The following is a 14,817-nucleotide window of genomic DNA, read 5'->3' as shown; positions in this document are numbered from 1 at the left end:
ATAACGATATTTTTTTCTTTTTGGCTAAATTTGCTACCCCTTAAAGAAAGTACTATAAAATTTTGGCCCGAAACGAAATACCTTGAGCCATTAGGTACTGCGGGAGTGAGTGAGCAAGCACTTCACCAACCTGCCTAGATTCTGGTCCCGTTTTGGCTCATGACACACCGATCCAATAACTCATCTTTGCTGTGTACTCGTGTTGTGCATATGATCCCGTTGTCGTCGTCGTCGTCGTCGTCAGTTTCCCCCCTCAAGAGAGTAGGGAAATGCATTTTTGTCGCTGCATTTGGCGGTCTCAAAGGTAACACGTTGCATCGTTTGCCAGTTAGATCGGTTCAGGGTGCAAAAAAGGGTTTAAATGCACGAAACAGAAACTTTGGTATCTAAGTAATATTGATTTTTTTCTAATATTTTTTTTTAATTTTTGAAATTTTTGAATGAGTTGTTTTTTTTGGGTCTGAATCAATTAAAGATATCTGTTTTATCATTTCATGCCATAATAATGAAGAAAAATCGATTTAACAGAAGTTGGGATATATGAGACTCGAGCAGTATACATTTCCCAGGTTTATGTTCAATTAAAATAATAATTTTTAAATTCTTTCATCAATAAAGCTTCTATTTTTTCGTCATTCGAATGATTTTTATGTTTCCATTGTCATGTGAGAAGACGAAAAATAGTACAAAAAGCAGTTTTCATACCAAAACGAACATTTTTCCAATGATACAAAAGAAATACTGATGTTTCCAACATCACTGTTTAATTTTTTTTTTATTGTACTCTTTTAACTACATAACAACTGTCGTGATTTGATGATTGTTATCAAAATCGGTAGCAGTAGCAGCCAATTCGTCTTTTTCCAGCGCAAACACACAATCAAAAGCAGCAGCCCTGACAATCCGAGCTTCCTAAACCAGCAACAGCAACTTTGAAAATCAGCGCATCCTAAGCCAATCATTCTTTTTCCAGCGGATGGCCAAATCAAAACAAACAATCAGCAGCAGTAGTCTTTAAATATGCGCTTCCAATGCCAATCCGTCTTTGTCCACCGGAAGGCCAAATCAAAACACACAAGCAGCAGCAGAAGCAGCGTTGAAAATCTGCGCTTCTGAAACCAATCTATCTTTTTCCAGCGGAAGGCCAAATCAAAACAAACAATCAGCAGCAGCAACAGCAGCAGCCTTAAAAAGCCATTGCGTCTTTTACTATCGGAAGGTCAAATCAAAACCTATAAACAGCAGCAGTAGCCTTGGTAAACTGCTTTTCCGATGCCAATCCGTCTTTTTCATCGGAAGGCCAAATCAAAACAAACAAACAGCAGCAGCCTTGAAAATCATTGCTTGCGCTTCCTAAGCCAATCCGCCTTTGTCCAACGGAAATCTCAGTGAAAACCAACAAACTGCAGCAGCAGCTTTGAAAATTTGCGCTTCCAATGCCAATCCGTCTTTTTCCAGGTCAAGTCAAAACAAACAAACAACAGCAGCAACCTTAAAGTCGCCGCTTTTTAAGCCAATCCGTCTTGTTTCCACCGGTAGGCCAGAATAAACAGCAGCAGCATTCTTTGAAATCTGCTCATTCTAAGCCAATCCGTCTTTATCCGCCGGAAAGCCAAATCAAAACATACAATAGTAGCAGCAACTTTGAAAATCTGCGCTTCCTATGCTAATCTGTTTTTTTTTATCACCGGGAGGCCGAGTCAAAACCAGCCAACAGAAGCAGCAGCCTTAAAAATCTGTTCTTCCAAAGCCGATCCGTCTTTTCCATCGGAAGCCCAAACCAGCTTTGGGAATCTACGCTTCCTAAGCTAATCTGTCTTTTACCACCGGAAGTCCAAATAAAAACGAAAAAAAAAACAGTAAGAGTAGCAATCTCAAAATATGCGCTTCCTTAGCCAATCCGTCTTTGTTCACCGGAAGGCAAAGTTAAAACCAACAAACTGCAGCAGCAGTAGTCTTAAAATATGCGCTTCCTAAGCCAATCCGTCTGTGTCCAGCGAAAGGCCCAATCAAATCAAACAAACAGTAACTGTAGCAGCGTTGAAAATCTACAATTCCGAAGCCAATCCGTCTTTTCCATTGGAAGGCCAAATCAAAACAACCAAACAGCAGCAAAAGCCTTGAAAATCTGCGCTTCCCAAGCCAATTCGTCTTCTTCCACAGGAAAGCCAAATAAAACAAACAGAAACAGATACAATCTTAATATATGCGCTTCCTAGGCCAATCCGTTTTTGTCCACCAAAAGGCCTAATCAGAAAACACAATCAGCAGATGCAGCTTTAAAAATCAGCGCTTCTTAACCCAATCTACCTTTTTTCCTCCGGAAGGCCTAATCAAAACAACCAATCATTGGCAGCAGACTGAAAAATATGCGCTTCTTAAGCCAATCTGTTTTTCCCACCGAAATGCCAAATCAAAACAAACAAGCAGCAGACTTAAAAATCAGCACACCCTAAGCCAATCCCTCATTTGCCACCGGAAAGTGAAATAAAAACAAACAATCAAGACCGGTTAAGAAACAAACAATTAGCAGCAGCCTTAAAAATCTGCACTTTTTCAGTCTCTTCGACTTATATACCGGAGGAATTCAAAATCGTAGCAGCAGCCTTAAAAATCTGCGCTTTCCAGTCTCTCCGACTTATTTACCGGAAGAACATAGCATAACAGCAGCCTTAATCATCTGCGCGTTTCCATTCGTTTTGTCTTATTTGCTGGAGCCGGAACCATTTCTAAACAATCTGAGCATCAGTCGTGCAAATCTGTGCTCATCTTGCCAACTACGTAATTGTCATGTTTTCACGATTCTTATGAATCTCAATTCAGAGACTCGTCTGTCATTCACAAAAATAGATCAATGATAGACGGGTGTTTTTGATTACTTCTCGTAGTTTTTCCTCCAGTGTTGCCAAACATTTGTTTTATTTCATTTCATAACATTTATTTTTTGCTTTATTTTGTACATTCTTCATATCACTTCTATTATTATCTTTATATTGAATTGAAAATACTCTACAGAAGCCGAAGTTGTTGATTGAGCGTATTTTTCAAGTGTTTTAATATCTACTAAATGATTGAAACTAGAACCCATTTCTACGTAAACGATTTTAAAAAAAATTATGTGAAAATACCATCAATCGTCAGTTTTCGTTCATTTGAATAAACGGTTGAGGACTCTGTGATATTTTTATATTTTAAATCAAACCTGAACAAATGTGCAACACACCAGCAAAAATTTAACTACATATTTCATATTGTAGCAAACTTTAAAACCAGGCAAAGTGATGAGATATCAACAAATGTAAACACTACTTTTTAATTGAATAGATAAAATTGACTTGAAAAAAGGAATGAAAATAAATTCAATGACATAAAAAAAAACAACAAAGTATGTGTACTCTAAGATAATATTTCACTTTGAAATCTGAAAAGTTGAATGAAAATTTCATTTGGAGAGATAAGGGCATAATGGCCACCTTAAGTAAGACGCTTATTTAACCAAAGAAAACAGCTATGATATGTGACTAACATCATTGTTTCGTGTTCAGACACTGAAAAAGTCTATTTCCTAATTGGATTATTCTTGAAAAAGTAGACAAAATCGTTTAAATATGCATTTTATTGTTTTTTCCATAAGTTGAAAATCAGATCCTGTAGGTGCATAATGAGAATACCCACTGGGGCAGTATAAGCAACATAAATCGGGGCACGATGAGCGTTTTCTGTAGTGGAATCTAGCAGCAAATTTCACTCGATGAAGTCAACTAAAAAATAGAGCTACAGCTTGACTTGTTTCGTCCGACGATTTGGCCTATTGGTTAGATGTCGGAGAAGTAATCAGTAGGCTTGAGTTCGATTCCTGTTTGAGGTGATATTTTTTTTCTTACATGAATTACACGCGACTTGGATTCAATTAAAACCTTTATTTTATGTAGAATTTTTGTAATTTTCTATAGTTTTGCCAAAATAGCAGAAATTAATTTAATGAATTTGTATCTATTTCCAAAGGTTATTTCGAAAAAAAAAAGATGTTGAATATTATTTGCATATTTGGAATCAGCGCCCCAAAATTATTAAAATGAGCATTTTAACAATTTGCACTTTAGAATAATGTGAATTTTGTTGCCTTGTAAAATCGTAAGGATAAAACCTTTATAGCAATAAAAAAGAAAGGCAGTTATAAACATAAGCAATTGTTCTGTTCTCCATTGATAAGGCAAGTACCAATGTTATACCCAGCTATTGATTCTTAATTTGTTACAAAAAAAAGTTGAACCTCTCTAATCCAACCACGTTTCCCAAATGATCCGATTTTCACACACCAAAACAGACGGGTACGAGTTTTTCGACGATCCGATATGGATTCACTACATTTTATAGTCGATTCACAAAGATGAGCAAGGACGGCCACTGTTGAATGCCGGTGTGCAAAAATGGTGTAGGATCATTTTTTTTTCTATCCTTTTCTGGTCTGTTCATTCAAATTTCAAATTTTTAAAGCCCCGTAGACTTGGTGCATCCTTGGTGGTGGGAAAAAAGCGATTCGTTCTATAACAGGTGCCCAGGAAGAGAGTGGGAAAAGAATAGATGGGTACCCCCAAGGTATTCTCAGCATCCGCCAGATTTGAAATGTGGGTAGGTTGCAAGGAATTTGCTTCTGAAGGTGTGGACGTCCTACCGTTTGTTGTTTTTCTTGAACTTTTTCTTTTTTTTTATAGTGGGTGAGTATTCTCATTCCCTTTTCCACCCTTGCACCTTCCATCTCTCAGAATAGCAGGTAAGCTGAAGGTACAAAATGAAAATCGACCCACTCTTACCTGGCAGTAGTTTCCTGATCTGGTGAGAAATCATATCGAAACTGGGGATTTGGTTTCAATTTGTAACATTAATTTCAAAAGCTTTTCTCATTGGTGATTTATCAAAATTCTTCCTCTAGAAACTTAAAAAAATCAAATTAAAATTTAACAAACTTCAGTTTAGAGGGAAAAAAAAGTTTTTGAATCTTCTTTCAAGACTATACTTAGGGATGAAATTTGATAACGATTGGAGTAAAATGGCAAAATTAAATTAAGGAATTATACTTGGCTTGAGGTTGCCAGATTGCTCGGATTTATCTGGACTTGCCAGGATATTTGACACTGAATTTATAGGAAAATCCGGTCCGAACCGGACCAGATGTCTTTTAGAAAAGCCCGGATTTTGCCCGGATTTATTCACATAATTTGAAAAATCTAGCAAAAACTAAAATTGTGTTATTATAATTTTTATTGTTCCGACCAAAAAGAATTTTTTTTATGGCAAGTTTTATCCAAATGATCATGACAGGTGATTTGGACGCTTTAAATACGATTTAAAATCTACAAATGGGTTTTGACGAAAAAAAAATTAAAGTGTTTTCTTTTTTAACTTTTACTGAATAATTCTATGGTTTTGACCAAATTTTTTCCAGATATTGCCTAGATTTCTGGTTGAACATTTTGAAATCAAATGCCCGGATTTTGACAGGTTTTTAGATGAAATTGCCCGGATTTGTCCTGTTCGGAAACGTCCGGAAAACATTCTGGATTTTAAATTTATTTTCCTTACATAGCATTTTTTTTACAAATTTTCACAGTGCAACATTAATTTTATCAAAAATTGAATATTGTTTTATTCGCAATCCTGTAAAGATGTGTTTTTTTCAAAACTTTTCATAAATCTGGCACTTTGGAACGAAATTCCATTCCGGACATGATTAAACAGCACAAACTCATCATTCCATATTTTTGAAAGCTCCTGATGATTTTTTTTTATTTCAAGCGATCATATTTCTCATTGAAAAAAATCAAATCTTCCATCAGATTTATATATTTTTGGGATGAAATAAAAATTTTCAATCCAAAGCCTGAGAAAATCCGAGACAGCAAATCCAAGACAAATCCCGAGGCAAATCCATGCAATATTCGGAAAAATCTGATAAAATTTAGACTATACTGAAAACAAAATCAAGAAAAAGGTGAAATCTTTTGATTTTATCTTTTCATCATTCATCTTAACACAGCACATTGGCAGTGTTCAAATTGTTTTCAATTATTAAAATTTTAAACAACCGTTTTTTCATGTTTGTTTTGGTGGAAAATGATTTCCTGTTTGATCTTATTTTGATCAAATATTTGAATTAATCTTATTTTGATTTGAGTATTCTATGAAATTATCTTATTTTGATTTGAGAATTCTATGAAATAATTCTTAATCAAGATTTTCTCGTTTCCACACACTCAATGAAAGTTATCGACAAGGTGAAACTCAGCCTCACAGAGTGGCAATGACATGTCTGTAGAAGGGAGGGTCAGGGTTAACCCCTTCCCATGAGGGTCAAGGTGAAGCAAGCAAGGTTTTCCACTCTTCTATCAAAATTTTAAATTCTTAGTCGAATTTGGATGATAAAGTATGAATATTCAAAAGTAACAATCTTCACTCAAAACTGATACCAAAACCTCAAAAACCATTCCCATGTTCAATATTGTGCAACAGTTTTTCAAAATTTTCTCACTTTTCCATAGAAATTCTGGTTCCATGTCATCAAACTAAGCTTATTTCTGTTAGGATTCTTGAGTTTCAAATTTCATACACAATTTTTTTAAGCTTTTTAAAACCCATATGCATTTCCAATAATAAGATCATAATTTTACTAAGGGAAAAAATTAAAAACCATTCTGGATTTTTATTTCGAGTATTTTGAAATTGAAAGTTCTTGGATTAAATTTTTATGCAGAATTCCAACACGAATGCAACACCAAATTTAGAACCAGATTCATTATTTAAAATTTATATTTAAATTCAGTTCCACAAGTTGAATTGAAAAAATTTCAATAACTAATCCATATTTAAAATCATAGCTTCAAAATTAAACTTCAATATAATAATTGAGGAGCTGTAAAGCAGATTACACATATTGGCTCAAATTTCAAATTCTGATCTGAAATTCAAATTCAAAAATCGTCTCGAAATTCGGAAACAGATTAAAGATTCAAATTTTGATTACAGGTTTAGAATCAGTATTCAAAATTCAGGTTTAGATACAGCTCGTGAATGAAATTGACATTCAAGATGAAAAAAATCAAAATTAATATTTTGTTGAGGAATTAAAGTCGATCGCAGACGTATTATTTTGATATCAAATTTAATTTACAATTTGGGGTGGTCGTTAAGCCTAATGAGTGACGTGTCTGGTTTATTAGCCAAAGGTCCAGGAACATTTATATGAACATTACAAATTTAAAAGATAATTTGAGTTAATTTTTACTTGTTATTTTACTTTCACTCTTGAAAATTGGATACATTTTCATCGATGGATAATAGGTTGATAGATAAAGCTTATTTAGTTAAATTGAGCATAGAATAGTTTTTTGAAAAGAAATTGAAGGCTTCCTTAAAGATCTCTATGCTTTGACACAATCATCATAATCTACCAGACTCTTGGGCAAATACAAAAATTCAAAACATCAATAAAAATTATTTCTATATTACGTACTAAACATATTTAAAAAAAAAATTGGGATTTTAAACTAGAACTTAAAAACGGATAATCCAAAAAGGGCCAAACATTTTTTTTCAATTTTTTTTTATTCATGAATTGTTTGAGAAAAAATATCATAGAAAAAAATCAATCATCAAACCCCCTGCCCTCCCATAAGGCAGTTTTTCCTACGGTTTTGCTCAAGGGTATGTAGAAACTTTCATAGTTGATCAGCAATGTTTGGTACAACGAATCTCGAAACGGTACGTAACAAAACCATTTAAAGTGCGAAATATCCTTGAACTCTCTTGTTAAAATAGTCCATTTTGATTTAACCAAGTCCCATTAGACTAAGTCGGATCATTTTTAAATTTCACAAGCGCTGGGGTCTAAAATGCTTCGATCAAGTTCAAAACTGATCAAAGATTTCTTGCATAATTTTCAAGTAACGTTTAGATTTAGGTTGCCGGATTTCAGGGTTAAATCCGGGTTTGCCCGGATATTTCATGCAAAATTTGGGAAAGTTACCCAGATTACATTGAAAGATCCAAAATTTTCATTCTCAAATCAAACTAAAAAAAAAATTTTTTTGTAAAAATGTTTAATATAATCGTGCAAAATAAAATTTATTGAGCAAATTTTATTAAAATAATCATGAAAGGTGTTTTGAAAGAAAAAGATACGATTTAAAATCTCCTAATTATTTTTTATGACCATATGTTTTTTAAGTTTATTTTTCTTGAATTTTTATGAATAATTCCTAGGCTCCAACAATATTTGTCTGGCCCGAATACACGCTAAAAAAATTCTGGTAACCTCAGTTTAGATGACTTTAAGGTTATTTGGGAACATTGATTATTTTGTTCTGAAAAATCAACATAATTTTTGTTTCTTCTGTGAAACCAAACCAACTAATGTTTTTTTGCCAATTTATAAATTCTCCAAAGTATCTTATCAAAAAAAAATATTTTAGCTTTGAAGTAGGTGTATGTGTTTGATTTTGAAAATTAATCAATTCAATTGACATCACTGCTGATGCCTTGCGAAGTATAGCTTAAAAAGTTGTCATGCAGTATCTCGCTAGGAACCAGCAGTGATGTCAGTTGAATAGATATTTTTTGAACGCCAAAAGACAAAACCCCTATTCATAAGCTAATTTTTATTTTCTAATGCTTAATAAACAGGCCCAAAAACCATTTGCAAGCTTGGTTATACAGAAGAAAAATTATTTAACAATTCTACAGAAAAAAATATGGTTTGAACCAAATTGAAAAAAATGGACACCATAGTCTAAGAAGTTAAAAAATGAACCCAAATCGACTTAGACTAATATCCTTCGACATTTTAAAGTCCAGCCTTCAAAGAAAAGTTAGTTCTAAAAATCAAACACTGAGCCTTGAAACAGTATGCTTTAAGATGCGTCAAATTTGAGCAGATATTTTTGGAGCACGAGGGACTAAGCTAATTTCATTTACTTATATGATTTTTTGTTCAAATAGAAGGTTTAATCAAGCTTACAAATTTCAGTATCCAATATCACGAATGCGTTATGAAATTTCAACACCGATTTTATCGAAACTCGTCGAATATTAATACGACCTTTTCAAAACTGAACTGATGTTGGCAGTTTTGTTTGTTTACATTTCACTTTCTTTTGGACAGTTCTTTCCGGTGATCTTGGAGACATCTGGTGGGTCAACCAAAAAACCAAAAATTGATTCAAAACGGTCGTTGGAACTTTACACACATTCAAGACTTAGCTTATACATCTGTTCATCTGTGCTCGTACGCAAAAGGTGGCTGTCAGTTTGTTTAACTATTGTGCTTTTTGTGTGTTTGTCGCTCGCTACCGAAGGCAAGCGACTTGTGTTTTTTTTTATTATTTGGAAATTTAAAATAATACTACAAATTTTCGAAAACTGCTGTTAATTATATATTATTGCATACCGTGAATATTGCATACCATGAATATTTATATTTACGCCAGTATACAACTTGTAGGGATTTTACTGAATATAGCATCAGAATACGACCGTGCAACGATTAATTGAAGTAAGCTGGCAGTTTTTACAATTATTTAGAAATATTTTTTGGTCCAAAACTTAAATACAAATGACTAACAATTAATACTTAATCTTCTAATGTTAATCCCGAATCTCGAATGAGAAAACTAAAGAATAAATAATTTCAATTCTTAGTTACTTAAAGATTCAAAACTTGAGTCTTTAAGTAACTAAGTTTGTAGAAATCGGTTCAGAAGTTGCTTAGATATAGGGTAGGTGTACCCTCCTCCGTCGTATCCCTCTGATTCGTCTTAGTTCATGAATGCATGTTTTAGAGCCGAAAAATCACTTTCCACTTCAAAAGGCTACTTCACATGATAAACTTACGCCTGTGAATTAATTTTCTTTCACAAATTTGTCACTTTTGAAACTATTTTTTGAGATATTTGATTTTGAAATCGCGAAGTGAAATTAATTATTGGCGCACTCCGCCCTATTGAAAGACGAACTTAGTGATCCCCCCAACGTGTTTCTTTGTTTTAACGCTTCCTGTCAATGCATATAACAATCAAAATCATCATTTTCAACAGAAAAGTGTTGAAATAAAATTAGAAAAATGATTTCAAACTAATTTGAACTATATAAATTTGTCAGTATTCGATTGAAAAAAAATCGCTCGGCCCCCATAATTCGTCGTAATTTTGCGACAGGAGCTGGGTTGCCAGGTGCCCAGATTTGTCTGTTAAACCAAGACTTTTGACCCTTCTTCCAGATATTGGTCAGACACAGATTTTGCCCAGATTTTAGCTGAGAGTGCCCAGATTTTACAGACTTTCAAAATTGAGTGATGAAATCAATATTCGTGTATCGAATTTGATCCGTAAGTGCCAGATTAGACTGAAATCTCGCTTGTATCCATTGGTATTTGACCAATTATCATTAAACACAAGATCGGCATGGTACGTGGCAGGAAACAGTGTTTGTTGTATAGTTCTCAACTTGAAAATAACGCACAGCAAAACACCCCCCCCCCCCCCCCCCCCCAATTTCTTGTTTAGTGTCAAATCTGTGATCATCTTTATGCACAGACACTCCCAGACTTTTTTTCAAAATTGCCCAGATTTTTTATCCTCAACACCTGGCATCCCTGGACAGGAGTAGGAAACCGTTTTGCTAGAATTGGAATTAGACCGGTTCATTTTTACTATTTTTTTTCTGACCACAGTCGGACTCATAGAGAATGAACATAATTGATTTCTAAGTAATCACAACACAATAAAGTAATTTTGAAGCTAGGAACTAGATGCGCTGGGAGATAAGTTCAAAAAGTCTTTTTATATTAATAAATTACTTGAATGTATTCAGCATTGCTTATAATGCATGGTTAAAAACAAATGAAACATAGAATTGATGGCTTTTTTAGCTAAGTGGTTGGTGTTTTACAAATTATTTACTAACAGTTCCGTGCAATATTTAATAGACGTTTGAGTGCACGCAAGAATATCTCCAACTTTACACATTTCTAACGTTTAACTTCAATGACGTTGTTTCTTCAAAATTTTATTTTTTGAGATTTGATTATTTTTGGATTTATTCTCTGATGACACTTAACCTTTCTCAAGTATTTGAAACATGAGATACATCAACTATATGAAAATTAGACTTTTTGAACTTCTTTCATTCAAATTGCAATATCTCACATACGACCAAACGCTTTCCTCTACAGAATGGTCACTGAGAAATCCTTGAAAACTAAAACTTCTCCAGTTTTCAGAAATTCTCTAAATGGGAATCAATAACTACTCGAGGAAAAAAATTCAATTCCTGGACCGAAAACCTCGATTTCTATTCAATTTTTGCGATGCATGAAAAAACGATGCCAAAAACTTCCGTTGAAGATCAAAAAGACAAGAAAGTTTAGATGAATGAATGATTTATACTTTGAAATAAGAGTTCACGAGTCTCTGGTTTGGATCTCAATAAAAGTTTGGATTAAAAAAATCGGTAGATATGATTTTTTTGTACATAAAGTCGTCAAAATTCAACAAAATTGAACCCCTTTTATATGACGATTCCTATAAGTTTTAAAACTTGACTGATGATTGCTTCATTTTTTATAAATTCTCAGTGAATTTTCAACAAAAGATGTTTTTTAATTTTTGTCATACTACAGTTTGAATGAAAAAGAATAAAAGTTTAATTTTAGTTGAATCACAAACATTTTTGCAAAAACTTTTATCGCTCGTAAAAAAAACTCGAATTGATGAGCTGAACCATTCTAATGCGCATTACACGCATCAAGGTGGTGTTGCTTTGTTTCGATATCCTTCGCCAGGGCTCCCACATGTATAAGAATACAAATGTTGACAAAACGCAAATGTGATTCTGCCTCTCCTCAAATGTCTTACTATTCAGTCTCATTACGTAGAAAAACATATAGTTCTATTAAAAATGTTGATGTTCTTTAAATATGGGTAGTTTCTATGTAAATTTGTGCATTGTAATTTGTGTTAAGTGTCTGTATGAATGTTATGAAATCTTATTTTACAGACAAATCCTGGATCATGGCAGCCCTGTCCGTTGGAGAGTGTGTTGGTACAAAATACATTTGCAGGGTGGATTCAATTTTTAAGGTCTAATATTTTGCTGCCTGCAATTGCTCTAGCCAAGCAATGGTACCTAGCTACAATAACGCTACCTTGAGATTTCTTGGCAAGACCATTTTATTGCGACTTAGTTTCTATTCGAACTTTGCAGTTATCCTGCGCGGTGGATCCGAGCGAAGTAAATAATAGCATTTGCATGAACCGCAACCGCAAAATTTAAAATCTATCCCTCATGAGGGAGGAATAGTTTGAGACAATTTCGGTAGAATTGAATAGAAGGTAAAATATTTTGCTGCCTGCAGATGCATTACCCAAGGAATGGTAGACCTGTTTACAATAAAGCTATCCTAGTTTCTTGGCTTATTGCGACTGGTTACTTGAAAGAACTTCTGCTGTTATCCTGCGCGGTTGATTCGTTCGATGTAAGCTAATGCAAATTGCATGAACCGCAACCGCAAAATTTTAAATGTGTTTCTAAAGAGGGTGGAATAAATTGAGACAATTTCGGTCTCCTTGTACGACGGAATTAGGAACCTGGTACGACAATGAAGGAACTTGGATGAGGAAAATAAATCATCAATTGACTCAAAAGTACGTAATGGATTGATATATTTCCTACATAGTTTCATAAAACAGAATTGGAAATATAGTTTAACTACTAAACATCAGTTTTAAACCAACGTGGAAGGCAATTCTATTGAAATAATGAAAAAAGCTTCCTTAAGCCGTTGTCTTAGGGGCCTATAGGATTCTAATCCAACTCAAATTTTGAAATTTGGTCCACCCTATCTCGAGATGATCGGCTTTGAATATTGAGAGCGATTTTTTGAAAATGTTCTAACTTTAGGTTAAGCTTCAGGTGCAAAACTAAAACATTATTTCTAGGCAAAATACCTCCGAAATAGATATTGCTCATTATCGTTCAAATGAGATCAGAAGATTTGCAATATGTTCTAAGACGGCTGAGATATAAATGATCAAAATACGCATGTTTTTTAGCGGGTGATCCCAAACTTTTGGCCGGCAGTATAAGGTGCAGGATTTGGCGTTCCCGCTTTTGTCGGAGCCTGAGCCTAATTGAAACTAAAACACACGTCAGGTTTTCGCGTGTATATGAAGAATTCATTTAACTCTCTTTAAACGGCTCTTCAATTTTATTTCAAACAACTTTAGCCAATACTCTTTTTCGTTGCACAAAACTTTCACTTGAAATCCAAATAACGGCAACGGTTGAACAAAATAATTACTTCAGTTTCAAGAAATCACCTTTGAAACTTTGAAACTGTTTCACTTTTTAATTTAATTTCAAGGTTGGTCAGACTCTCTTCAATTGAAATCCAGCCATCCATAATCAGTTTGCTCACTAAGTGGAATATCCCAGTAATTCTCAGGTCAGTTTCCATAAAATTTTCCACCATCTTTCACTTGACCAATCATGTGTCACTATAATTTGAATCAATCCTTTCGAGGACATCAGGCAGCCGCCAGGAGCATTAGTTCTGTCAACCAAACTTCTCCCGAATTTTCCAGCCGCCAACATATTCCAACAAAGTGTCACCGATATTATCTTCCAGTATCAAACTTCCGGGCAATTTTCCTCCACCCACTCCCAAATCAATCCAGAGACAGTAAATCCCAAAGGTGTTAACGCCAGGCACTGCTCCAACAACTCGGGGTACTTACAATTCCGCTCATTTTGGTTCGCTGGAGCTAACAAATTGGCACGTTCGACGACGACGAAAAAACCGAAAACACGGATCAGGAATACCGGATTTCACGGGAAAGTTCACGCGCTCAACACGAAAAACGTGGACGTGGAGATCGCGGTCAGCACTTGGGCAGAATGGTGCGCTTCGCTGCCAATCGAGTATAGTTATATATAAGCATTTTTCCGTTTTTCCTCGGTTTTCCCCAAGGCAGCGGGTTACTAGCAGTTGGTTTCTTGCTAGGCGCCGTCCACCCACACTCGCCGATGAGATTTTCCACATTCGCGCTCCGTGCCCGCTTCACCCGGGAAATCCCTAGCGCGTTTCGTTTGGTGCCCCGCCGGCCTCCCTAGCGCTTCCCGTTACTTAGTCCCCACTTGAGTCTATCGGGCGGCCTAAGTCAGCATCCCATATCACCCTAGTTTTCCCAGCGCCTATCGGATAGGCGAAAATTGTGGGTACGCCGCCCACGCGCAGTTAAAGCGTTGCACAGTGGTACAGTGTATAAAAATATATCGGTTCGCATTTGTTATCAAAGTTTATCATCTATTAATTTTTTGTTTAAAAAGGGGTATTGGGGTCTTTGTTTGCTCAATATTTAAAAAAAGCTATCTTCATTTCATACTATTGAATCTATATATATTTGAAAATAAATTTCTGTATGTTTGTTTGTTTGTCCTCTATAGGATCAACCGTCTTAAGAGCTAGAGGTCTGAAATTTGGCATGGATGCTCTTTAGAACCAGAAATGATGAAAAATGTTTTCAGATTATCGGATGACCCCTTCTAAAGGGGGTCGTTCCTACAAGACAAATATTGTTTTTGCGATATTGACGTTACTTTTCGTCGGATGGTGTTGAAAATTTGCACATGAATAATTTTAATGCCGAGTAATCGATTTCAGGTGTCAAATTTTGTGTAAGGAATCAGTCAAAGAGATCGTCCATAATAACATATCGCTGTTTTTGATACATTGACGTTATTGATGAAAATTGGTACACGATATTT

At 34.8% G+C, this 14,817-nt stretch overlaps 1 protein-coding gene across 1 annotated transcript in view; it reads right to left on the bottom strand.

Moving 5' to 3' along the window:
- LOC129756953 (troponin C) overlaps positions 1–13,968 on the bottom strand; it is a 49,762-nt gene extending 35,794 nt beyond the window's left edge. The window contains exon 1 of the mRNA XM_055754030.1: positions 13,788–13,968. Coding sequence (XP_055610005.1) covers positions 13,788–13,799 — 12 coding nt within the window. The 5' untranslated portion in view covers positions 13,800–13,968. The remainder of the gene's footprint in view (positions 1–13,787) is intronic.
- Between the last annotated feature and the right edge of the window lie 849 nt (positions 13,969–14,817).

This window comes from Uranotaenia lowii, chromosome 3, assembly GCF_029784155.1.
Source record: "Uranotaenia lowii strain MFRU-FL chromosome 3, ASM2978415v1, whole genome shotgun sequence".
NCBI classification, from domain to species: domain Eukaryota; kingdom Metazoa; phylum Arthropoda; class Insecta; order Diptera; family Culicidae; genus Uranotaenia; species Uranotaenia lowii.
This window is presented reverse-complemented; position numbering and strand designations above follow the sequence as displayed.